The 26,691-nt window shown below is 51.8% G+C and overlaps 1 protein-coding gene across 17 annotated transcripts in view; it reads right to left on the bottom strand.

The window, feature by feature from the left end:
- The window catches only part of LOC101269482 (CLN6 transmembrane ER protein), a 39,695-nt gene extending 21,681 nt beyond the window's left edge, over positions 1-18,014 (bottom strand). For 5 of the 17 annotated variants that reach the window (XR_007476056.1, XR_007476057.1, XR_007476058.1 and 2 more), the window contains exons 1-9: positions 17,754-18,011; positions 14,268-14,327; positions 10,668-10,782; positions 7,733-7,828; positions 7,389-7,487; positions 6,025-6,213; positions 5,667-5,722; positions 4,053-4,175; positions 2,161-2,441 (exon numbers count right to left, since the gene is read on the bottom strand). Coding sequence is in view for 14 of the 17 variants with exons in the window: in XM_049706954.1 (XP_049562911.1) it covers positions 2,171-2,441; positions 4,053-4,175; positions 5,667-5,722; positions 6,025-6,213; positions 7,389-7,487; positions 7,733-7,828; positions 10,668-10,782; positions 14,268-14,327; positions 17,754-17,839 (1,095 nt within the window). In the remaining 3 variants the exon portion in view is untranslated. Of the gene's footprint in view, positions 1-588; positions 2,442-4,052; positions 4,176-5,666; positions 5,723-6,024; positions 6,214-7,388; positions 7,488-7,732; positions 7,988-10,667; positions 10,783-12,698; positions 12,815-14,267; positions 14,328-17,753 lie in introns of those variants that run through there. The other 12 variants (XM_049706956.1, XM_049706953.1, XM_049706948.1 and 9 more) reach the window with 12 other exon arrangements.
- Positions 18,015-26,691: the final 8,677 nt, after the last annotated feature.

Here is a 26,691-nt window from a genome sequence, read left to right as displayed (position 1 = left end):
GAAAACCATTGGCCTAGAGTTTTCTAGGTGGAGGGAAGCCAGGGTGCAATTAAGAAGTATTTCTAGGGCAACATTTTCAGTAAACTGCCCAAAGAGATCTTGGTCAAGAGGGACATGACTCTCCAAGTCTCAATAACTTGCTGTGATTTCTTTTCCATTCTAAACACTCGTTTTCATACCTGATTTTTTATTCACTGTTTTTTTTTAACTGTTTTCTTATCAAGCACCCCCAAAATTGTATAAGCTTCAGACCCCACATAACCAGGCCTATGCCTGCTCAGACGATATCCATTAAGTCCTTCTATGGAGAACAGGCCTGGAGCAGGCTTTGGCGTTAACAGTGGCCTTGAGGTAGGGAAGGGGTCAAACGAGGTTGCTGGGCAGGTGGGGGCCCTTGTGTGCTGAAAGGCCGCAGCTGGCTTATGGATTAAGAATGTACAGACTCGTGACCTGCTGAGTCAGGGGGCACAAGCCACCCACGCAGGGGCGGCAGGCAGCTCCCTCGGCATCCAGCTCCCACTCCGGGGAAATGAAACCCATGGGGTCCTTTTGACTGAAGGCAGTTTCAATAGATCCACACGAAGGAAGTAGAGCCACAAGATTTATTGTTTCAGATCCCAGACGCCAGGGGGCGCAATGAGCCAGGGGAAGGACCATCCTCCATCCCAGATCCTGAGGGAGAAGAGAGCAGGGTACCAAGTACCTATCTAAAGCGGGAGGGGTGGAGGTCACCAGCTTTTTATGGATTTAAACGCTGAGTGGTTATTTTAAAAGGTGCCTGGGAAAGGCAAAGCGGGAATCCTAAACTCCAGTCTTTATGTCCACACTCTGGGTGTGAGGAGGGTTACCGTGCTGTAACATGCCTCAGTAGCAAGCCTGAGAAACAAAGCCGCTTTCCTCAAAGGCGTTTCTCTCATCACAACATGGCCGACAACGAGGCGTCTCCTGTTCAGCGTGGCCCTCCCCTGTGTTTTCTAGTAACAGGAGCCCACAAAGCCCCCGGTGGCTGTGTGGTGAGGCTGAGACCCTCAGAGATCAAGAGCTGAGGCCCCAAGGGATTAAACAACTTGCCCAAGGCTAAGTGCCAACCTCCCACAAACCAGGCGCGCCACCTTCCCCCGAAGGGCACCCTCTCTGCTTCAGCCCCTGGAACGGGCTGGCAGCACAGCTGGGAGTCTCAGTGGGACATCTCTGAGGGGCAGGTCTGGAGATGCCCTATGCTGGTCCCCACCCCTGTGAACCCCCCCACCAGACTCCTCTGAAGAGAGCTGGGACCTAGAGGAGGCCCTTCTTGCTCCTGAGGTGACCCCCAACCGCAGGATCCTACTAAGTGGCACGGAGGGCCAGCGGACAGTGGCGACACCTGCTCTCAGCCACACGGGGCTGAGTGGACACTTGGGGTCAGCCCAGGGCTCCTGCCTGGGCCCCAGACCAGCCACTCCCTCCCCTGCTCCAGGAACCGCCCTCCTCCTGCCTCCCAAATTCACTCCCAAAGAAAGCAGCAGCAGCAGCCAGCCAGGCTGGGCTCCACACCGCCTTTAGTCACACTTCTCGCCCCTGATGCTGCCAGCAGATGGGGACTGACGGGGGCTGGGGGACCACTGCATGCAGGGTGAAAGGAGGCTCTGAGGCACAGGGCTCCCTGAGAGCACAGCAGAGGAGGCAGGGCCGGGGGAGGCGAGGCAGGCCCCCAAGACCCCTGCGCACACGCAGGCCGGCACTGCTGGGAAATGAGGCCGAGGGCCCGCAGCCGAGGGAGGAGACTGGGCCCCAGTGCCTCGGGGGAGGCGGGCTGGGGGGCGTCCCATGGGGAACGAGGGCCCCTTTCCTGGGAACAGGCCTGCTGCCGGCAGGCAGAGACTGAGGCTGAGACAAGGCTGACTGAAGAGCCTCACGACGTCCCCACCCCTAGTGAGCAGCTCAGGGAACAGTACAAGCGCGTGAGAACTCTGCCTTCGGCGGCCACTCAGAAACCTGCAGTCAGCCTCGCACGAAGGGGTGCCACGATCCTGGAGTGGGGAGGGAGAGAGAGCTTCTGGCAGAGGGAGACCAGAGACCAGGCCGGTGGGTGGCGGGGGGGCTGGCCTCTGGCTGCCCACGGTCAGGTGGCTCGACACCCCGTGCAGCCTGAGGTTGGGTGAGGATCTGGGGTGCACATACTCCTCCGGACTCAGTGTCGGCTGCTGACGTGGAGGGTGTAGAAGGCCCAGGGCTCAGGGACGTAGATGACGCCCGGGTACTTCTTCCTGAGTACCGGGTCATTCCATAGCCAGGCGACCCAGAGCGCCACGAGCAGGAGGGTGAGGGCAAAGGAGGAGAAGAGGAAGAGGCCGTTGCTGTCCAGGAAGAGGCGCTTGCGCTTCTGGTGCAGGACAAGGGCCAGCATGGCGAAGAAGGTAAAGATGAAGAGGATGAAGATCTGGCCCTCGGTGACCAGGTACCTAAGGAGGCCCGTGCGTGAGCGGAGGTGGGTGCCGTGACAGCCCATCCTGCCCGGCATCCCTCCCTCTACCCAAGTACCAGGCTGCCCACCCAGTGGGTCGGATTAGCGTGTCAAGTGAGGGGCTGAGGCAACCACTTCACTCTGAGCCGTGGCCCATACGCAGCATGTTGACTTGGCTTCTAGAGTTACTATTTTTTAAAACATTGAGTTTGTTGCCAGTATGTAAATAGCAGATTAACTGCCAATGTGGAGTTCTGGCTTCCCTGCTCACCTTAGGCCTGTATTCCCACATAACAATAACGGATGAGGAGAAAGCAGCTGCTGCCTTTAGACAGAGCATTGTTCTGCAGCTTTGCCACAGTCCCCACCACTCCCTACTGCCTCACTTGATGCCTGCTTCATGCATTTCTGTTACCAGCTTGGTTCCTAAAGGCGTCTGAGTTTGGGAATGCAGTTTCAGCTGACGGGAGTTGTCATTATTGTCTCGTTGAAGGCTGGGACAGTCTCATCTCCCAGGGTTCTCTCCATCTCTTAAGGCAGTACCTAGCATGTGGCCAGGAACTCAGTAACACTGGCTAGAGGGCTTCTGAGAGGTTATCTCGTCCACTCCCCTGCCTATAGATGTTGACCCATCCCACTCAAGGAACTACATAGCTCTGCAACTTGGTGGCTGTGTCACCTTGGGGACTTTCCATGACATCTTGGAGCCTGTTTTCTTGCTAATAAAGGGGGCATAAATGGCCCTATCTCTCAAGAACTACATACTTGGAAAAGCATATTGTTCAATAAATGGCCTCCTGTAGCTATCACTCTGGTAGTGCTATGGGTAAGAACGGGCCGAAGCTCCTTCCCACGTCTCACCTCTTTCCCTCCACCCATTCCTGTTAATCCTGCCCTCAGCGGGCATGCGGATTTGCCCTGGTGGACCCCCACTGCTGGCCACGGGCAGCCCCTGGAGGTGGGCCGGAGCTGGCCCCAGGAGCGGAGGCCCTTTTCATTTGGCTGGAGGCTTCCCACCAGAGAAGGGCTAGTTGTTTCCAGGACACCCACAATCCCCAGGGGAGCCTTTCTCCAGAGCGGAAGTGACAGAGGAGGGGTAGGAGTCTGGCTGAGGCCTGGAGCCCCTGGAATGGGAAGAGAGAGCTGGAGGGAAAAGGAAACCAGGCAGGGAGCCCCTGAGGCCATGGAATTCCTCACATATCTGTCCTTGTCATCTCCATGATGCTCCATAGTTTACAAAGCCCCTTTCTCTCCCCCTGGATTCTCACCATGTCCTAAAAGGGAGACAGGTGGGTATTATTCCCATTTCACAGAGGAGTAAATTGAGGTCCCAAGGCCTTTACAGGGCCTGGTGTCGGAGATGGATTCTATTGGCCCCGAGGTTGCACTCTGAATGTGAAGAGGTCACACTCAGGCCTGGCTTCCTGGTCACAGAGCGGCCACCATAAGGCAGTCACAATCCCCACTGAAAGAGGAGGAAGAAGGGACCTCAACAGGGAGAGTCTCACCTGGGGTCACACAGCAGCCCTGTGGTCAAGAGCACATTTTCACTCCCTGGCTCACTAAGGGCTCCCAGCCTCCCCGCACCCCAGGTCCAGCGTCCACTCACCAGTAGTATAGGCCGCTGGGTACCACCAGGGGCAGGGCTGGCCCTGGCATTGAGCTCTCAGCTTTGGTGGGAGTGAAGCAGCCACTGAAGTACATGAAGAGGATGAGGAAGAAGGGGATGTACCTGCAGCAGGGAAACCAGTGCTGAGCGGCCCGCTGCCCCGTCCAGCTGCCCCCACCCAGGGCCTCTTCCTCGCTTGTCCTTGTACTGGTTCCCTGCACCATCCTACGCAGTCTCACTTCATGGTTTACAAAAATGCCTGGTTCGGGTGGCACTCTTCCCTGGCAGCCTTTCCTGAGCAGGGGGTCCAGGAGGGAAGCAGGAAGATGAGGTCTGCTCCCTGAGCACATGCCGGTCAGAGCCCCGCAGGCTGGGGGGTGCAGGGAGGGGCAGCTCCCTCCCACGCGGCGCTGGCCACCCCACTCACTCTGTGTGTGTGTGTGTATGTGTGTATCTGCCTCGTGTACGCACCCAAATACCAGCAGTCCCAGCCCCTCACTGCCCTGGAAAGGGGTGTACCCAGCAGGGTCGAGGAGGGAGAGGCCCGAGGTCCCAGTTTAAAATAAGGTGGGGGTGACAGCACCTGCCAGAGGACTCCAAGGAGCTCTGTGAAGCCCCTTCACCCGCCCACAGCCTCACCCCCTTTCCACACACACACACTATCTCACCCCAAAGGTACCGCCCTCTCTCCTCTCCACACACAGGCTGCTCTCCCCACGCACCTGTGCCATCACACCCCCCTTCTCTTCCCGCGCACCACCTTGTCTCCTTCTCCACCTTCCCTCCTGCCCCTCATGTGCCCAGTCCTCTCCTGCTCCTTCGTTTCTCCAGCCTCTCTTCCTCTCTCCTCCTCCCATCCCCAGCCTCCCACCAAAAGGGCACAGGCCAGGGAGAACTGGCAAGAGGCCTGCCTGTCCAGGAAGCCCCTGACCTTCCAGGTCCCCAAAGAGAACCTAGAAACACAGCGTAGGGCAAGTGCGACAAGAGTAAGCCCACCTCGCTCGCGAGTGGAGCCACCCAGGCCCAGGGCTGGCTCCGTCACTAGCTGTCAACCCAGGGCCAAACCCCCTCCCACCGGCCCCAGCTTATCCTGTGTAAGGTGTGGGCCTGGAACAGATGACTGCCCCCAGCTTGGGCCCTGCATCTCCTGTGGCTGAGCCCGCATTCGTGAGGTTTCCTCCACTGTGGGTGAAGGGGTGGGAGGGAGGCGCTCCCCTAGGAGTTAGGAGGAGCGGGGGCACAGACAGCACCCTGCCCCCGCCCCAGTCCAGCCGGACCTGCTCATCTTCCTCCCCGCCTCCATGCCCAAGACCGCAGCCCGACCCGGCGGGGTCCCCATCCCCATCCCCAGGGTGGGGGAGAATGTTTATCAGCGCTGCAGCCTCGGCCCAGGGAGGACAGCCACTCGGTGCCCTCTAGTGGCCGCCGCGGGCACCGCGCGCTGGCGGGAGCGGAAGGCGGCGCGGCGGGAGCCAGAGCTGAGTGACAGCGCTCCCGCCGGGAACAGCACGCCATTCCAGCCGCTGCGCTCGACACCTGGAGACCCCAGGCCCTTGTTCAGTGTCACCAAGGCCGGCGGCAGAGCTGGCCGGGGCCACGGGCCCCATTACTCACCACATGGAGTGGCCCAGGTACTCGTCGTAGTAGTAGAGCAGCTCAAAGGAGTCGATCTGGGGGCGGCAGAGGCGAGTCAGGGGCAGAGTGGGAGGGGCTTCAGGGAGGGCGCGGGACCCACGCAACCCGGCGGCCCCCCTCCCTCCAATGGCCAGGCCTCCCCCAGCTGCCCTCAGTCCCTCCCTACCCGGAGGAGGGGGCCCTGGTGGGAGCCTACGTGCCACTTCCTAGCAACACAGGAGCATCCTAGCTTGGCGGGGGCGGGGGGGGGGGGGCTGCCCTCATCTAGGGCACCGTGATAGGTCGGGCAGCCTCTTTGGGACCCAGGACGGATCGCACTGCCGGGGTGGAGGCTCACCAGCGTCTCCGGCTTGAGATTCTTGATGATGGGGTTCTCGCGGACTGACAGGTGGTTCTGGTAGCCGCTGAAGATCAGGCGGTGGTTTACAGAGTCACCCACCAGGTGGATGCTGGCGCCCATGATGAAGGTGATGATGCTGACATAGATCATGGAGCGCGGCAGGGTGCGTGGGGACCGCTCGATGAGCTGAGGTCAGAGGGAGGCCCGACAGCGTGACCCCCGCCTCCACCATGATAGGAGCCGCCCTCTGCTTCCCTCCCTCACACCCAGAGTGGGATGGATGCCACCAGCTGGAACGTCACTCTCAAATTGGTGGGTCCCTTTAGTGGGGCCAGTCCAGCCTCCAGAGTCTCACAAGATCCCTGTGAACCCAGCAAGGGCCAGGGATCAGCACCCTCTTGTGCTGGAGAGGAAACACACTCAGCAGGGCCAGCTCTGCCCAAGGTCACACACACCCACGGGCTGTGCTGGAGGTGACACAGGCATCCAGGCTCCAGGTCCTGCCCTCCCACCACCCCCAGTTCTGCTCCTGGGTCACTGGGCTGGCCTGTTGAGGAGACCCTCCTGTTTCTGAGCAACTGAGCAATCCAAGCAAACAAAAATGGAAACGACAGGGATGCGGCAGGTGCTTCTGAAACTAAATTCTTTTACTAAAGACCCTCTGAATTCTGAGATTACACCTTCCCTATTTTTTGGAGATCTGAAATGTCTCTCTAAAAACAAAATGTCTCTCTAAAAAAAACAAAATGATGGGGACAGTAAACAGCAATAGTTTTAAGAGCCCTTATGTGGCAAAATGCAAAGCCAGCATTGCCGAGAGCTACCTTGGAGATAGCCATCACCCAGATATCTATCTCCCGCAGCTATCTAGGAGATAGCTCTGTGTTCCCAGTGGTATCTCAGAGTCAGGGATCTCCAGGCCAGAGGGGAGAGTTCACCCTCCTTTGCTGCCCTTCCTGCCACCTGGCCCTCACCTGCCTTCCCAACTGGTCCCTGACCTCGCCCTGGGCGATCCAGCCACTCCTTCCACCTCAGCCTCCCCAGATGTCTTATGGCTCCTCTAGCACGGCCTTGTCTTCAGGTGCTCCTGCCTGAAGGTCTCTCCCAGTTCAACCCCAAGCACACCAGGCGGAGGTCCAAATCAAACGCCCCTCCTTGGGGAGGCCTTCTCCATCCCTCCTGGCCAGAGGCAGTCCTGCCTCTCCTGGGGCCTGACATGTCCCTCTCTCACAGCCTTCGTCCCCCAGAGTTAGGCAGGGGACAGTCTGATTCAGGGCACTCCCGGGGCTTGCCACCAGCTCCCTGCCGGGTGGAGGAAGGAATGAGGGTGGGAAGGGAGGGCAGGGAGCCTTGGACTGTACCTTGAGCAGGAGAAAGGGCGTGATGATGTTGTAGGCCATGTGGAAGTAGTCCCCCACGCTGGGCTTGTTAAGCGGAAACCACTCGAGAGGAAACACCAGCTGGGGAGCAAGGGGAGGAATGATTTTTACTAGGCACAGCCCCATGAGACCCTCAGAACCTCTTCTGCACACACTTCATTCTTTCTGTGATCTCTTGGGATCCTCTCAGCCGCACTGAAGTCAAGGTGTTTTCAGACAGACAAACTGAGTCCCAGAGAAGGTAAGCACACAGTAGACACAAATCGAGGGCCTGCCCCTGTGTCCCTCTCCCTGTGGGTACTAAATAAAGGTCCCTGGGTACCAGCCTGAGAGTTGGAGGCTCCTTTGGGACTCAGTTGTGCACCAACGTTCTGGGTGACCCTGGGCAAGTTCTTCCCCTCTTCAGGCCTCAGTTCCCCCATCTGTAACACGAAATGTGGCCCAGGTGATCTACATGGACCCTTAAGGATCTGGCACTCCAGGTCCTAGGATGATGACAAGATCTCCTGGCCACCCAGGTATGGAAAAACACTCTGTCCACTGAGCAGATGGACCACTTCCAAATCAGGTCGAAACTATACCTTATGAAACAAAGGAGAAAATAAGTGAGTTCTACAAAGATTCAATTCTTCCTTTTCTACCTTCCCTGAGAAAGGCAGGCAGGCCAGGGCTGTTCCTCTGTCTAGAATGCCCTTGTTCCTCCTACTGCTCTATGCTGTGAGTCCCAGCCTTGTCGGTGTCAGTGGGAAAACCCCTATTCGAGGTCAAAACACTTCACAACCTCCGCCCTGCCACACCGTACGCCCACTAACTGTTGATTGAGGACACGTGTAATGACCATAAATTTCTATCAAAAATTCACCCTTCAGAAATAAAACTCTCAGGATGTAAGACTCTCAGTCTCTTTCTCTTTCTTACTTGCTGGGTGCAGGTATCTCTGTATCTTTACCTATAGCAAGATATATATGTTGGCTGAAATACTCTTTGATCGCAAAATACCAGAAATAGGCTGACTACTTGAATACACTACAGTACATCTTTTCTACAGGTTAAGCAGCCATTAACAGAAGTGACACCTCATATGTGCTGACAGGGAGGTATCCATGATACATTCTACGGTGAGACAAGCAAGCTGCAAAATAAAGTATAAAGTAAAATCTCATTTTGCTTAGGGGAGAAAAGAAAGGATGCATACATATGTTTGCATGAGTGGAGAAAGGAGTGGAAGGATGAGCCTCAAACTGTCAGGGGTGGAACTGGAAACGGAAAGTCTCACACTTCTGTATACCCCTGGGTATGAACTGACTTGTTGTAACTATGACGTATTACTTTTATAACTTGTAAAAGGTTTTATTTTGTAGTTATTACAAATTTGGGACTGTCACGGGTACATGTGAAAAGCTCCAGTGTATACACGAGTTTTTCAAATGTATATTCCTGATAAGCCCACATAGGGTTATAGTGGCCACAGCAACTCTGAGCAGGATGGGGGAAGTGATTTGCCCTGCAGGAGACCCCTATTAGACCTGATGAGGCTGAGTCCTAATGAATGAGAAGAGCCATGAGCCTGCCCCTGGCCTCATCTCCCCTCTCCCTGTAACACCAGTTTGATGGGCGGCTCCTTTGTCCCCCAGTATGTGGAACCTTCATGCTGCACGGGGGCTCAGAGCAGCTAGTCCAACCAGTCTTCTTACAGATGAGAGAACCAAAGCCCAGATGACACTGACTTGCCCAAAGTCACTTATGAACCTGACTGGGTGCCCTGACTCCTGGCTCAGTCCCTTTACTTTCACCTACATTTAAAAAACATGTAAACCTTATGGCAAGCCTGCAGAAAGAAGAATCAGCAGCCACCATACCTCCTCCCCGACACCATTGCCAGGAAGCTTTTCTTCATCCCCTTCAAGTCTTTGATCCCATGTATACAAGACTGTTAGGGCCGTTACTAATTGGCAGGCAGTCAATATGCATGACACTTAGGCATGTTTTTTCTCCTTAAACGTTCCAGGTTGCTCTAGAGTATTCGTAATTCCTGTCTAATGCCCAGGTAGCATCCTCTAGCCTGTGTACAGCAAAGCTGATTTACCCAGTCCCTACTGCCGGACACTCAAGTCCCTTCCAAGTTTTGGCTATTATAACAACACTGCAATGAACACCTTCGGTACAGAGGCTGTCTTCTTGCTGATTACATCTTCAGGGCAGATGCTCGGCAGGGGTCGTACTGAGTCGGGAGGGATGAACATATTAGGGTTCTGGATAAAATCATGATGGAAGGGGGTGGGCTCTGGGGCCAGAGTGACTGGAGGCAGGTGCTGGCTCCTCCACTTGCTGGCTGGGTGACCCTGAGCCGGTTATTTGCCCTCTCTATCCTCGACTCTTCTCATCTATAAAATTGAGATTAATGATAGCATTGGTGGGAGAACTAAATAAGTGTAAACACATGAAGAGCTTAGAACAGAGCAAGCGCTCCATGTATGTTAACCGCTATTTCTAGCTGTTATTATTCATTCAGTACAAGTATACTGAGCACGTATCTTGCTAGGCACTATTCTAGGTACTAGTTATCGCCTTGACAAACTGCTTTCCCAAAGGCCTTTGCTAATTTGCATTAGCACTAGCATGTATGAGGTGTCAGTTTCAGTGCTGGATATTGTTATTTTTACCACCCACATGCAAAAATTAACACCTTAGTTCTTGGTGGGAACTCACTCAATTTTTTTCACCTTCTGTTACCTGTCTGTCTGTCTGTCTATCTTATTCGTGACCAGTGAGGGGATTTGGTGCTCTTCCAGTATTAATCTCCGTAGAGGCTCCCACTGGACACTGATGCATGAAGTAGCCTTGGAGGGAAGGGGACAGTTTCACCAGATGACACTAAAAATTACCCAAGGCTCAAGTCATACATGATAGGCAAATTCGGCCTATACTCTTCACCTCCAGAAAAACAATACTATCCCAAGGCTGTGGGGAAAGCAGGTGGGATCCTTTCTCATACCCCACTGTCTGAATTGGTGCTTTGGTTAAACCTGGGTGTGAGATATGGGGGGGGCGCAGTATGACTAGTCAGGCCCCCCCGGATCCCCCGCTCGCTGGCAGCTGCCGCACTGGTCACAGTCGTAGAACTAAAGGACATGAAAGCATCCAGACCTATTCTCACAGTGTACTGGTAGAGGCAATGACTTGTCTGAGGTCACTCTGACAATTGAAGTCACCCTGTCTCCTCACTGCTGGTCAGGGCTCTGTCCACAGCTTCACACTCACCATGGCAATGGGGCGGCCAAAGTCTAGAATCCAGTTCTGCAGGGTGAAGTAGAACCAGAGATCAAGGTGGAAGGGAGCCGTGCTGGCAGCCTCATCAGTTTTGATGGAGCTGTGCCTGGGAAAGGGGCAGACAAAAGGGGTCAGCTCATCTCTCCTCCCATGGGAAGCTTCCCCATGAAGATGAGCCACAGAGATTTGAGAGCAGGAGGAAACACACATGATTAAGTTCTAGGAAAAGGTTTTGCTGGAAATACTGTGGTCCATGGGGAGGTATCCTGGGAGTAGACTCCATCTGCCCTGACCTTTGCTCCTCTATGATTCAGGCAGGAAAATGCCCAAAGGGTATAATAACTGTTGGGTTTTCTTACCTATAGGATGATGGGGAAATCAGATGGGGCAAAGGATACAAATGTGGCTGAAAAGCATGAAACATGGTGATGGATGATGACAGGTAAGCTTTATTGAACACTTTCTATATTCCAGGCACTACTATAGCTCTTTGCACGTACCATCTCATTTAACTCTCTTAATCCTTCTCACAGAAACCATCTGAGGTTAGAATATTACCCCCATTACACAAGTGAAAAAACTGAGGCCCAAGATGTTAAGCAACTTGCCCAAAGTTACATAGCTAAATATCTGAACCTAAATGATTAGATTCCAGAGCTTATATTTTTAACCTCTAAACCATCATTGTATCCACAGTGATTGGTCCATGGAATGGGCATGTGACCTGAGCTGGATCAATCAGAGCCCTCTGGTGAGATGTGCCTTACAGACTATACACTGAGATGAACAGGGGATCTCCCTTTCCCTTGGTTTCTGAACCATGAGGAGGTAGGAAAGGGGCTGCAGGTGTCCTTCTTCTCACCAATCCACAGTGAAACCTAAGAAGGAAGGCAGCAGGGACAAGGTGATGTGAGACACATGGCAAGAAGAGGAGAACCATCTGATGACACAACTTTGGATGCCTGTCTCTCCTGCAAAGCAGTCAGCCATCTGCTCTTCACAAATGAGCTGAAGCTAAAGGGCCAGTGCATGTGCCACCTCCTCCAAGAAGGCTTCCCTGATGAAGCTTTTCCCAAAGCCCACTACAGGGAGTGCATCATCCCTAACTCCCACTCAGGCCACGACATCACAGGGCTGGAGTTTTGCTCGTATCTAGACCCTCAAGAAGAAGGGTGATTTTAAGGTTCTCTCAACTCACCAAGCCCCCCATCAGAGTACAAATCCTCTTTACAGTGTCCCTGCCACTACTTGCATACTTCCAGTGACAAGCAGCTCACTCCTCCTAACACGACTGAGGTTGTACTGCCCCATTAGTGCCAAGACCAGGCGCTGTGTGATGTGAGTCCATATTCTCCAGAGTTTTCAGCTCAGTACCTGATTTATGCTCAGTGATTACTGGCTGATATAAAACAATCTCCGTTACCAGTTACTCATTCGTTTTAGTGGCAAACAATAGCTTAGAGGCACCATGAAGATTTTACTCTGTCAACACTGCTAGTGCTTCCATAACTTTCTGGGATCCTTTTTAGCCAATTCCAAGTATGGTCCACACTGGGCTGCCAGAGCAACCCAGACACAGAGAGGCAAGCTCTTGGAGGATCTCATCACCCTCTAGCGGCAGGCAAGGCGGGTGGAGTGGGCCTTTCCTAGGTCAACTAAGTCTTCCTGTCCCCTCTGCTCAGTGCCCACCACTTACTGAGTGCCGACTGTGTGCTGTGCTAGGAGCTTCACCAGCACCATCTCATCTAATCCCCACAGCCAGAACAGGAGGCTGTTACCCTCCCATTTTACAGATAAGGATACTGAGGCTTAACCAAGGTTACCCCCGCTAATAAGAAGCTGCATCATAAGGAAAAGCATAAAAAAGAGTGGACATATGTAAAAAAAAAAAAAAAAAAGGAGCTGCATCAACTATTCCTTTTGTCAGCCTTCCTACTCCCTCCTTCTTCTGGTGAGAGATGATGTATCCTGAGCCACAGGGAGGGCCAGTGACCCAGGCCGGAGCAGTGGGACTTTTCTAACTAGAGTTGAAAAGAGCATCTTCCTTTCTGGTGCTGGGACGCTAAAGATGAGAGCGCGGGGCTGCCTGTGGCCAAGGTTCCAGCCTCAAGGGACAGCCAGGTGAGAATGAAGCAGCCCTGCAGAGAGGAGCAGGGAAAGAGAAGAAGAAGGCCTGAGAGGGTTCACATTCCCGGTTCCAGGCGTTCCCAAGGCAATGGTTTGGCCACAAGAGCCAGTACATTCCCTTTTGCTAAGGGTGCTGTAGTTCACACTGGCTTTCTGTCACTCATAATCCAGGAGTCCTGAAAGGCAGAGAATTCAAACCTGGGTCTCTAAGGATTCAAGACCTGTGCTCTAAGTAGCTTGCTATTTTGTTGCTGATTATTATAAGCTTTGTGGCATATCAGGAGATCAAGATAGAGAGGGATCGGTGTAGCCTGAAGCAGTATGCAACACCTGCAGGAAGAAAGGGAGCCTGGAAGCATGGATGGGTGGATTCCAGTAGGCAGAAAAGCAGCAGGAGAGCAGGATCAAAGGCCTGGAGGTGGAAGTGAGAAAGGTGCTGAAGGGAGCTCAGATGCCTGGCTTATTGGTGGAAGGAAGAGGAGGGGCTGCTGGGCCTTCCGACGGGGGCAGACATTCAGTCATTGTCTGAGACAAGTGACTGGTATAGAGGCCCCACCGTGCCCCTTCCCCTTTGTGACCATCAGGGAAAGGCCTCAAAAAGCAGATGGTGGCAACCTCCGGGCCTGAAGAACTTGGATGGGGAAGGAGAATGACAGTCCTCAGTGTTTTATTCTGGAAACCTTCAAACTGGGCAAAGAGCAGGATGTTTGGTACAGGAAGTAAAGGCGTTTTGAAAGCCTGGGAAGCACTTAAGTGTGGGTCTCTGGAAGCTGTGGATACGAAGCACACACTAGGGGCTCAGGGACTATTTCCTCTTCCACCTCAGGAGGCACTCAGTCAAGGGGGACCCCCATCAGGAGTCCAGCCTGGCTGAGCAGAGCAGGAAGAAAAAGGGCAGGTGCAGGGCAGACACCTAACTTGGGAATCAAGATTCGTGAGCATCTGACTGGTTTTCTCCTGTTGGGACTCTGAGCACAGGGGGCAGATCATGAAGGGTGAAGGCGTCCTCTCCCCCAGCCCCTCTCTTGGGGATGAGCATCCTCAAACCTAACCCCACTTTCTGACTTCACAGACTTCACACACCTAGCCTCCAGCCATGCCAGCTCTAGGCCTCAATCATCAGAAACTCCTGCTGAGAACAGCAGTGAAAGCACAATGGCAGGTAACCCAAGACAAGGATGGCCTTTAATCTCCTCCACGGCTTTACAAGTCTACCATCTGGGAAAACTGATACCACGACAGTTGGGGAGCGCATACCATACAGCAGCGGTCCCCAACCTTTCTGGCACCAGGGACCAGTTTTGTGGAAGACAATTTTTCCATGGAGGGGGGTGGGGGGGGCGGCGGTGGGAGGGAAGGAGATGGGGGATGGTTCAGGCAGTAATGCGAGCAATAGGGGGGATGGTTCAGGTGGTGATGGGGAGTGATGGGGAGTGGCAGATGAACGATTGCTCACTTGCTCACCTCCTGCTGTGCAGCCCAGTTCCTAACAGGCTGTGGACTGATACCGGGTATTGGGGACCCCTGCCATAAAGCACATAACATATAGATGAAATATTCAAAGCGGTCAGCAGCTCAGCCATGGTGGAGTCAAGCAGGGACCTACGAATGGGGACTATAGAGGGACTGATTTTGGTTCTATATACACGATGGGGAAATACCTGACATGATGACAAGTTTGAACAAAAAATGAGAAAATGAAGGCAAAAAATAAGAGAAAAAAAGGAAAGGCAATTAGAAACTCCAGGAAAAACAAAAGCAATATAAGAAAGCAAATGTAACTGTTAAACTTACTGGACTCTGTAGGGAACAATATTTACATGGCTTAACTAATAAAAACATTGTATACTGATTTCCAAAGTTCAGAATCAATCCACAAACAAAACATGGAAGGCAATTATGGTTAAAAAACAGCAGGTAAATACTACTGTGAACCTTGACAACTTGAAAGGAAAACTATAGATGACAGGAGTTGGGGAAACGGTAAAGAATGCTAGAGATTAGGGTAGGAGACTAATATTCTTTTAAAAAGGAATCAAGAGATACTGCCCTTGTTGTAAATCAACTATACTTCAATAAATAAATAAATAGGTAAACTTTGGGGGAAAAAAAGATATTGCTTTACAGTTGACCGTAAAAGAAATAATGGTATATACATATTCCTTAAGGCTACAAAGGTAACAAAGAGCAAAACTAAAAATGGTGATACAAAACCATCTTGTGAAGATAGGAGCGGCATAAGTGAACCAAATCATAACAGGAAATTAGTGGGTAAACATTAGCTTAGAGGCAACTGATAAACCCAGAAATAGCAGTTGAGCATAGCTTTTTTTTTTTTTTTTAAATAAATTTATTTATTTAGTTTTGGCTGTGTTGGGTCTTTGTTGCTGCTTGTGGGCTTTCTCTAGTTGCGGTGAGCGGGGGCTACTCTTTATTGTGGTGTGCGGGCTTCTCATTGCAGTGGCTTCTCTTGTTGCAGAGCACGAGCCCTAGGCATGCGGACTTCAGTAGTTGTGGCTCACGAGCTCTAGAGCGCAGGCTCAGTAGTTGTGGCGCACAGGCTTAGTTGCTCCACGGCATGTGGGATCTTCCCAGACCAGGGATTGAACCCGTGTCCCCTGCATTGGTAGGCGGATTCTTAACCACTGCGCCACCGGGGAAGCCCTGAGCATAGCTTTTGAGTGTGGACTTTGGAGATTGCCTGGGTTCATATCCCAGCTCTACCACTAACCAAATCTTGAGCAAGTTACCTCCTGGGCCTCAATGTTCTCATCTGTAAAATGGGGGATAATACTAGATCTTACGTCAAGAGTTGTGGCTGAATTAAATTATGCAAAAACTTTTTCTTTTTTTTAAATGCAAAAACTTAAGAGCAGGGCCTGGCCCACAGAAAGTGGTATGTACGTAGTATTTGTTATTATTATTTAGAAATATGAATTTAATTCTGGTAGAAACAGTTAAAAGAAGCTAACATGGTTGTCTCTGGTACTAGGGAAAGGTGGAAAAAGGGCCACTGCTTTTTACTCTAAGCCTGTCTGTGCAGTTGTATTTAATCATGGGCATGTATTACTTTGATTACAATACAAAAAACTGTCAACAGAGCAGGTGGAAGCTGGAATAGAGTCCCTTGAAAGGTAGTGAGCACCTTGTCATTAGAGGTATGTAAGCAAAGCATGAATGTAGCAGAGGAAATCCAGGCATCCTAGGAGTCAGACAGGATGATTCTGCCTACTGTCTTGTGCAGCAATGATATTGAGAACCAGCCTACAGGCACCCAATGAGGGGGGGCAGAGACACCCTGGAAGACAGCCAGCCTCTCATGCCATCCCCACGAGCAACCTGGATGGTGGGGAGCTCATGTAGGAGTAAAGAGGAATAGCCAGAGTGGAGTAGTAAGAACAGAAAACAGAAGCCCTGGGTTTAGGCCCTGGTTCTTGCCGGCAAATGATGTAAACCTCCTTAGACCTCAGTTTCCACATATACAAAATACAAAAAGACTGAGTAAGATGCTGTATGTGGAAACCCTGCATATGAGATAAAGTGGTGACCATATCCACTACTCACACGCTGTTCTAATTGGACTACCACAGTTCAAGGCAGTCAAAGACTCCCAACTTATAGGTGATCCGGAACAGAGATGTCCTTAGTAGCATGAAAAAGAGCTACTCTCACCCAAGTCTCTCAGACTTCTTCTCAGACTTCATCCCAAATCATACCACAAACTTCCTAAAACTGAGCACACTAGTGCTCAAAAACCTTCCATGGCTCCCCCGTGCTCCACAGAACAAAAGCTGCATCCTTAACCTGACATTTAGGGCAGGAACTAGGGTGAGGTAAGTGAGGCACACAGGGCCCAACATTTCAGTAGGCATAGGGGAGCCATGGAAGGTTTTTGAACACTAGTGCCCCAAGAGCATCTCCTTAATTTTTGCACTCAAGGCTCTCACTCTGGTCCCAGCTCTGCTGCCATTCAAGGCCCTTCACAATCCGTCTGCATCCTCCTGCCACTGTACACAAAGAAAGCTCCAGCACCACTGCACTCCTTGCCTTTCCCAAGCTTTCCCCTGGCTGAAACAGCCTTTCTTCCCCTGTCACCGAGTTCTTTGAGATGCAGCTCAAGCGCCACTTCCTCCAGGCAGCCCTCCAAGACGACCTCTCAGCCCCTGGACTGTTCCTCCCAGGCCCGCCCTACCGGACTGTGGGACCCTCCTAGCTTCACCTTACCCACCGCTTTAGTGCCTGGCACAGCGCTGGACACAACAGAGATGCTTAATGAATGCCTACTATGTGCAATGAATGTCTATAATTTGTAAAATGGTATGAAAGTAGAGTGGAGGGAAAGATTAAAAGGTGGCTTCTGTACCTTTTCCTCTGCCCCAAGCACCTGGTCTCAGCTACATAAACCAATAACTTCCCCTTACTGAGAGAAGGGAACAGCAACCATGTGGAAAAAGCCCTTCCTAATTCTTTCTCTGGAGGGGAGCTTCCACATTTCGCTGTCTGTTCCATTTACATTCCCACATTCTTTGGTTCCTCGGGGCAAGGAGTGAGTCTCCTGTTAATATCAGAACCCAAGTCAAGTTTAGAGGCACCCCGAGAACTCGGGTTGGCGCCCGGGGCTTGCAGGCGCGTTGGGGTCCCTAGTGAGCAGAGATGTCCTCTGGGCCCGCCGCCGACGTCCCCACCCCGAGTTTCCTGGACTCCAGCTGAGCGACTGTCCTAGAGCCGGCCGGGCCGCTGGGCAGTTGAACCCCGCCGCTGAGCCTCCCGGGGCACGGGGTTCCCGCAGGAAGAGAAAGGAGCGCGGAGGCGGGGCTCAGGGGAGTGAGCGAGAAGCAGCTGCAGGGATAGCGCGTGGACTACCCACCCGGGCTCCGTGGCCCCGGTCCCCCGCCCTCCCCGTCACGTGGCGGGGCTGTGGTTCAGCTCCGCCCGCCGACGCGCGCCCACCTGGCCTGCACGAAGGAGGCGCCCGGCTGCGCGCCCGGGCCACCCGCCGCTCCCGGGTGCTGCCGCCTCCGTGCCGCCGCCTCCATGGCTGCCCCGCCGGCCGGGCCCTCCGCCCCGCTGCCCCGAGCTGGAAACGGGCTTGGCTGGCCTGACTGCCGCGAAAGCAAACACCCAGCGCCGGTCCGGACCGGCGGGAGAGCGGTCGGCCCCAGAGGCGCGGGCCAGAGGAGGGGCCGGCGGGGGGCGGGACAAGAGACGCGCCGCGGGAGCGCGGGAGGCGGGGCCGGCTCCGCGCGGGGAAGGAGGGGCCCGAGGACTGTGGCGTCCCAGGCAGTGGGTGGGGACCGATGCAGGAGGGCACAACGTGTAGCCTAATGGGGCTGGGATCTGCTGGGGTCCCCTGCGTGGCCGGTGGCGGGAAGCTTTGCCTAGGCTGCCCGAGACCCGCATATTAGATATTAGTCTAGGGTGGGCTAGGGACGTGGGGAAAGACTAATTCGACCCAAATGCTCCCCTGGGGAGGAGACGAGACTGGATTTCCCTTGTCCTTGGGGCCGGGAAGGCTTGGGGGGACGGGTTCAACGCCCTTCCCCACTGTGTTATGCACTTTCCTTCCTCAGATGGAAGATAGCACTCCTTAAAATGTCAACTCTATGGCCCTTGAAGCTGGGAATCAAAAATCGGTAGGATAGGAGGGTAGAACGCAAAGAAGAGCGAATTCTTTCCAGGTTGGGGAGGAGGGTGATGCAGAATCCATTTCCGGCTTTGTCACTTTCTTGGACTCTGTAGTTTTGTAAAAGTTACTTCCCTTCTCTTCCATTCAAACATGTATTAACTCCTGAGCAGCGCCCCATCCCGTATGAGAATGGATGAGCCCTACCCTAGTAGGCTTACATGGGGTGTTCGGGGTGCGGATTGGTAAGTGGTGTGCTGGGGAAGGTACTGAGTATTGTGACGGTGGAAACTTGGAGGGGGTGGGGTCAGACAAGGCTTCTGGAGGAGGCCTTAGGAAACTGAACTCCGTTTGCAAACGTGGAGCAAAGCCAATTTACTGACAATGAGTTGTGGTTGTCCGCTGAAAAAAAATGCACAACCTAAAAGTTGAGAATTATGTTTTATTCGGGGACATTACTGAGAACTGTAGGCCAGATAGCTCAGATAGCTTTGAGGAACTGTTCCAAAGAGGTAAGGGAGGAGCCAGGATACACAGGAGTTTTTGCTGAGAAAAAAAAAAATGTAGTCCAACGTCAAAAGATTACCGCTAATCACAAAAAACAGACATCTCAAGTTAATGATTTTAGCGTATGGGAAGATGCAAGAGTCTGGGCTTACTGACCTTTGATCTGCATCTTAACTATCTAGGGCCAGAATCCTGTTTTTCTCCATCCTGAATTCCCCTCAGGGTGCACAGTGGGGGCAGCTGCAGTGGCTGATGGCTTGATGGTGGACAACTTTTTTTTTGTCCACTTGGTGAAGGAAAGTACAGTGTTTATTGCAGGGTGCCAAGCAAGGGAGTGGGAGACAAGCCTCAGATCCACTCCAATTTAGTCTTTGAGTTAGGGGTTTTTTTTAAGGGGAAGAACAAAGAGGCTGGGATTAATCATTGTCTTGTGACATTTGTTAATTTTTGTTTCAGGAGTCCAGATATCTCTGGCTATGATTCTCCAACCAGATGGTCCATGGCTGGGGGGGGGGGGCGGTCTGTTAGCTCATCTTGCCCTGGAGAAACAACCTGGGTTTGTATGTTAATGATGATATCTATAGTAGCAATTTTAGTACATTAATGATGTTAACAACAACAGTTCTAGTCACCTGACTCTGGCTGATTAGTGTTCAGTTAGCACAGGATTGAGGTCAGAGGGGACATGAAAGGGAATAAAGTTTTGGAGAGATTAATCATGAATTCAGTTTAGGGGGACTGGGCTTCAGATGGACATCCTAGCTGTGACTTTGGACTTCTGAGCTGACAGTGAAGTCTGAGCAGAAGTCCACCAAACACATGAGGAGTGGGGAAGAGTGTTCCAGTCAGAGGGGACAGCCAGCCAGGGGGCTTGGCATCCAGAGAGACCCTGATGTTTGGAGGAACAGAAAGAAGTTCACTGAGAGCAGCAGAGGGCAGGGAGGGAGAGCAACAGGAGTTGACCTGGGGAAGGAACCAGCGCAAAGGAGGAGAGCCTTTATCCAGAGAACAAATGGGAAGTCGTTCAAGGCTGTTGGGCAGGGGAGTGGCACCAACATATTTGCATTTTAGACCCTTCCCTCCACAGCATGGGGGTTCAGGGAGGTGGATAAAAGGAGGCAGGACTAGAGACTGGGGCCCAGTTCTTCTAGTGAGTGTCCTGGACTGGTTACAGTGACAGTGGAAAGGAGAGACTTGATGACATCAAGAGTTGTGTGGGAGGTACCAAGTCTGTGCCTTGGATGTCAGGGGTGAGAGAAGAATTCAGGCAGTGGCCAGTTTCTGCAGCTGGGTGGATGGTGGAGGTACCCCTTGGGAAGCGGGTTGGAGCTAAATGAGAATTCATCCTTGGACACATTAAGCTTGAGGTGGGTCAGGAAAGCTGATGGACCCATGGATCTGAAACTTAGGCCAGACTTGGGAGTTGGGCAGACAGACTTGGGAGTCACAGGAATACAGATGACAATTAGAACCTTAGAGGCTACCTGGGGAGACAGCTTCCCTGTGAGAGAAGAGAACAATGGGCAAAGCCTGAGAACAAACAACACAGTCCTACTGTATAGCACAGGGAACTATATTAACCATAATGGAAAAGAATATAAAATATAAAAGAATAAGCAACCTGTAATAAACCATAATGGAAAGGAATATATATATATATATATGTATATATATATATATGTATATATATATATATATATATATATATATATATATATATATCTGAATCACTCTGCTGTACACCAGAAACTAACACAACATTGTAAATCATCTATACTTCAATTAAAAAAAAAAAAAGAAGCCAGAGAACAATCTGCAAGGCAGACTGCCTGGATTTCAATCCTGATACCGTTGCTAACTAGCTGTGACACTTGGGTAAATTGCTCAACCCCTCTCAGCCTCACTTTACTCATCTGTAACAGGGAGAAGCTTGTTGCATCTACTGCATTGGGGTTGTGATGATTCAGTGAAATAATGCACGTGAAGCGCTTAGCACAGAGCCTGGCACTGGTGGGTTTGTTATTTACAACAGTCTGTCCTTGGACCTGAGGTTTCCCTCCATGATGTGAGGGGTTTGAGCTATGCCTACTTCCATTCTATTTTCTTTCCTGTCTTTTCACTTGAGAGACTTTTATTGGGTTTATTCCTTCTCCTTTTGATCAGAGCCCGTATGTCCCATCTTGACTGTAGCTGGTGCCTGCATCAGGACCATTTTCCATCAGGATCATCCTGGGCTCCAGCAGCCCACAGGTCACACCCCCAATGCCCACCCCAGCCCCACTAAAGGGCACGTTTGCTTTCAGCAAGCAGGGGATGTTCCTGTTTTGCATCAGGGAAAGCCAATGTCCTGAGCTGAAGTAGTGTACCCAAGGTCAGCCAATGACAATGCTCAGACTGGATCCCAGATTTAATTTTGGTGAGTCTGATCTTCCATCTACAGATTGATCTATGCATACACCAGAGAAGAAGGATTGAGGCTGCCCACTCTGACCCTAATCTCTCATTCTCTGCTGGCTTTGCAAGCCTGCTGGGCTCCAAAGGTAGGGGTATGCCATACCTGTGATGTAATCATCGATTTAATAATACCCAGGAGTGGGCTTCCAGCCATTAGAGGATGAGGCTGTGCAGTGGGGGCCTCTCTGGCTCACTTAATCCTCCAATCCCTTAAATACCATCAAATCTGCCTCCTGTCTGGAGCCGACAGCTGCTCCTGAGTGGAGGGGAGTCCAGGCTGGCAGGGAGGCTGGGACTTTCGGAATGAACAAGATGAAAACTCCCCCAGCGTGGTGGGATTATCAGCCCCCCCTTTTTCCTGTCCCATCAGAACTCTTTAAAAATACGATCTGTGTTAGCTCTCAAATTGCATGGAAATCGAGGGGAGCAGGGCCAGGGGTGGGGGATAGAGCAAAGTTGGCACCAACTCTTGGGCACTGAGGGATACACATTTCCAGGAATCTTGCTTCCAACTCTCTGGGGACATGGTTCCTGCCCACCAGAAGGGCAAATGGTCTCAGCTGCAATTTCAGTGAACAGCATCAAGGGACTTTGCAGCTGGGAAGGTCCTTTGGGATTACACAGACCAGTGGTTTCAACTTTTATTTTATTTTATTTTATTTATTTATTTTTATTTATTCATTTTTTTTTCGGTACGCGGGCCTCTCACTGTTGTGGCCTCTCCCGTTGCGGAGCACAGGCTCCGGACGCTCAGGCTCGGCGGCCATGGCTCACGGGCCCAGCCGCTCAACGGCATGTGGGATCCTCCCGGACCGGGGCACGAACTCGTGTCCCCTGCATCGGCAGGCGGACTCTCAACCACTGCACCACCAGGGAAGCCCTCAACTTTTATTTTAGCAGAAGTTCTCACTCTTTTCCAACTAGAGCTGTATGAGCTCCTTTTTAATGTCCACCTAAGATCCTCTCAGCTACACCTGTCTTCCAGGTCTTGCCACTTGTTTCACCAGCACAAGCCAATGGCACCCCCCAATCCCCCAAATTTCTGGCCTGAGAGTGCAGGAGTGTCAGACACTCCATGGGGTGAACCTTTGACCAGTAAGAGACAGGGATTGGCAGATAAATTCCTTTCTCTTCCTCTTTCTGGGTGGACTGTCCTAAGCTTCATACAGCCTCATTAAAGAAGGTTCCACAAGATTTAGCATCAGGGGAGGTGTATAGCAGCCAGCTCAACAAAGTCCTCTGTGCCCTCTCCCTCCTTTTCTCTCTCTCACCTCAGCTTCCCTAGCATCGTACTCCATCATAAAGTGTTAGCACATACACTTCTGCCTCAAGATCTGCTTCTTCGGAAACCTGGGATAAGGTAACATCTGAGAAGGAGGCTCCGTGTATAAAACAGATACAAGTGGGGCCGCTCTGAGTGAAGAGAAACAGGGGCCCAGGTACCATCTCTCTTTCCCCCCTACCGTTTCCAAGGCGATGACCAAGGCCTCCTTATAAGGCTCCCAAAAGCCTTTGATCTCATTCAACTCTGCCATTCTGCTGCTGAGGAAACTGAAGCCTGAAGTCACACAGTGAGTTAGAAGCAAAGCCAGGGCTAGACTCCAATCTCCTCACTCCTAATCTGGTGAGACGAACCCTCATCCTTCTATCAAGTTTACATAAGAACTTTTGAAAATTTTTCTTTTCCCAAAACATCTTCCCACGCTGGTCTGCCCCAGGAAGGCTTTCCCCCCCACGCCCGCAGTTTTGTTGAGAAATAACTGTCATACATCACTGCACGAGTTTAAGGCAAACGGCATCATGGTTTGATTTACGTATATTATGAAATGATTACAGTAGGTTCAGCTAATATCCATCATCTCTCTGGAAGGCTTTGAAGTCCCCTGTTAGGCTGTAGCCACCACCTGGGAGGCATGACACACAGCCCTCTGAACTCAGAAGCTGGGACTAAGGAGGGCAGACAAAGAAGAAACGGGACAGGGAAGGGGCAGTTATGCTGGGAGAAAGGCAGTCAGGAAAGGCCTGATCTAGGGACCTCTGCTTGTGGGAAACAGGGGTTACACATGGTCAGACCTCAGAGAAGAGAGGATAGGCCTAGGGGAAGAGGGAGGGACCATAGAAGGAGATGGAGACTGGCTTCCCCTATCAGCTGGTGTTGCCTGTAGGACACCCTCCTCCAGGCTGAGGTCATCCTTAAGGAAGCTTGGAGGGTGACCACACTTGGGGGAAAGAAACAGAAAGAGGTGTTTGCCTCAAATTGCTTTCATTAAGAGTCTTGTGGGGGCTCCCCTGGTGGCGCAGTGGTTAAGAATCAGCCTGCCAATGCAGGGGACATGGGTTCGAGCCCTGGTCCAGGAAGATCCACATGCCGTGAAGCAACTAAGCCCATGCGCCACAACTACTGAGCCTGCACTCTAGAGCCCACGAGCCACAACTACTGAGCCTGCGTGCCACAACTACTGAGCCTGCGCTCTAGAACCCACGAGCCACAACTACGGAGCCCTGCTCTAGAGCCCATGCTCCGCAACAAGAGAAGCCACTGCAATGAGAAGCCCGCGCACCACACGAAGAGTAGCCCCCGCTCACTGCCACTAGAGAAAGCCTGTGTGCAGCAACGAAAACGCAATGCAGCCAAAAATAAATAAATAAATTTATTAAAAAAAAAAAGAGTCTTGTGGTTGTGACTGCTAGAAACAGCTGGGGCCAGGTTAATGGCAAAAAGCGATTTTAAAGGAATCTAAGTACGAGGATGCAGCTGGCCCTTGGGGAACAGATGAGAACCAGGGCCTGGACTTAGAGAAACCCGAAAGCCACCTCCCTCCAACTCTGCTTCTGTTCCATCCTTCTCTCTGTCTCTGAAACTGGCTTGCCCTGTGTCCTAGGGAGCATTGGCAGCAAATGGCCTCAGCTGACAGCTTCCAAGGTTACCTCGCTTTCACCCAGGAGTTAAGCAGAATGAGCCTGGACTCTTCTGGGCCCAATTCTAAGTTCTCGTGGAGGGATTACGATTGGCTCAGCTTGAGGCAGGTGCCCACCCTGGGCCAGTCAGTGAGGCCAGGTGCTGTACAGTCACAGCTGCTCCCTCTCTGGCCAGATAGGCCAGGGAAGAAGGGGACGGTTCACTACCTTAGGCTTCAACAAAAGCCCTAAGACAGGAGATTCTGTGCTCTTTCCCCATGCCTTATTGGAAGAGATCACTCTTTTCTACATGTATTATAAACCTTGTCTGGAAGTCTGCCTCCCCCACTGAATTGTTCTCAGCTAGCCCTCTCTCCTTCCCACCTGCTGCTAACAGGGTCCCAGGGCCTGCCACTGCCCTGATGCCACATCCTTAGCTCTTATGTGAACATTAGTGAGGTTTACTTAAGTTTAATCTTAGACTCATTTTTAAAAAAAGGTCAGTGGGCCTCAAAATTACTGCTTCAAATGAATTTCTAAGCACCTGCTCCTGAGCCTGTGGTGGAAAAGGCTGATGTGAGCTTCTAAAACCAGAACTTACGTGGTGTTTCCTGCTTTGGGAGTCCATGGGTTCAAAGCCCAGAAAGGAATTCAGGGTCCTTTTCTTTCACTTTCATTAAAAAATTAATTAATTTATTTGGCTGCATCGGGTCTTAGTTGCAGCACGCGGGCTCTCTAGTTGTGGCACGCGGGCTCCAGAGTGTGTGGGTTCAGTAGTTGCAGCATGTGGGCTCTCTAGCTGTGGTGCGTGGGCTCTAGAGCACGCAGGCTCTGTAGTTGTGGCTCACGGGCTTAGTTGCCCAACGGCATGTTGGCATCTTAGTTCCCCGACCAGGGATCGAACCTGCGTCCCCTGCATTGGAAGGTGGATTCTTAGCCACTGGACCACCAGGGAAGTCCCCCCTTTTCTTTCACTCTTAACAGCTAACATTTATTGTACAGCTGCTATGTGCTAGGCCCTGGTCTCAGTGCTTTACGTGTCTGCCCTCATTTAATTCTCACAATAGCCCTTAGGGGTAGGAATAAATTTTGCCTTGCTTACAGATGAGGAAACTCAGGCACAGAGAGGCTGAGTCACCCTCCCAAGATCCCACAGCCTCTCCTGTCAGTGCTGTGGCCATCAATGAACTGGGCAGCCTGCCTCTGGCGCCCGTACTCTTCAGAAACCACCACACAAGCTGCCTGACCAGACAGGCCATGCAGACTTGAGGGAGGTTTCTCCATGGCCATGGTGAGCAAGGAGTAATATCTGCTTTTAAAAACTATTTAAGAATTGTTAAGCCTGAACTCTGTGTGACTGGACTTTGAAATTAATCATCTATTCAAGAGACCCAGAGCTGTTAGTGTTAGAAAATCTAGGCTTTTCCCAGAGGCATCTTCATAGGTCTGATCTTTAAAAAGTAGAAAAGTCATTCATGTGAGTGGACAGCCATGCTGCAGAAAGAGAGGGCTTTGAAAAGATAAGCCTTAGAGAGGCTCTGGCCCCATTGAGGTTGACTCAGGGCTGTGTGCTGTGGGAAAAGCCACCCAAGCTCTCTGCTCTTGGTTTCTTTACCTGTAAAATGGGATTGAGGTAGGAGATAGATGGGCCCCAGGTTAGACATTTACAACTAGCCTCCTGTTTACACTTTGAAGATAAAGATAATAACAGGAACATGATAAGCAGCTGGACTTTGTCTCCTGTGGACACTTCAAGATGATGGGAATGAGAAAAACAAATACGGGCTAAGCCCTGCTTAGATAAAAGATAGGGAGGTCACATATTTCTCATTCTTGAGGTCAAGGAGACCCCCTCAAGCTACCCATGGACAGAAAAGATCCTCAGGGGAGGGGGCACTGGACTATAATATGTTCTGCTAACCTCCTAGAGACCCTCGTGCTGGAATCCATCTTGAGTAAAAGATGTGCTCGCACAGAGGGGAGGGCCCTGAGCCAGACCAAACATGGACTCAAAGACAGACTAGCCAGAGGAAACCTGGAAGAACTGCCCCCATATAAGTGATTTAAACCACCCCAAAAGCGTGGCTCTCTCTCTCTATCTCAGCCCACCCATGCTTTCTCTGAACTTATCTTCTCTCCTAATACTTTACTCTCTCCTTTACTTGCCTCGCTACTTTTCATCTCTTTGATGAAGTCTTTCTTCAAAGCAGACAAGAGCCAGGGTCCTGCTCCACTAACCCCTGGTGGTCTAATGGTTAGGATTCAGTGCTTTCACCGCTATGGCCTGGGTTCGATCCCTGGCCAGGGAACTGAGATCTCGCTTCAAGCTGCCGCACACTGCAGCCACCACACAGCCACCCAAGATCAGGATGCTCATAACAGCCCCCTTCCAAGGTTATTGGGAAG

The sequence above is a fragment of the Orcinus orca genome, chromosome 2, assembly GCF_937001465.1.
Source record: "Orcinus orca chromosome 2, mOrcOrc1.1, whole genome shotgun sequence".
In the NCBI taxonomy this organism is placed as follows: Eukaryota; Metazoa; Chordata; class Mammalia; order Artiodactyla; family Delphinidae; genus Orcinus; species Orcinus orca.
This window is presented reverse-complemented; position numbering and strand designations above follow the sequence as displayed.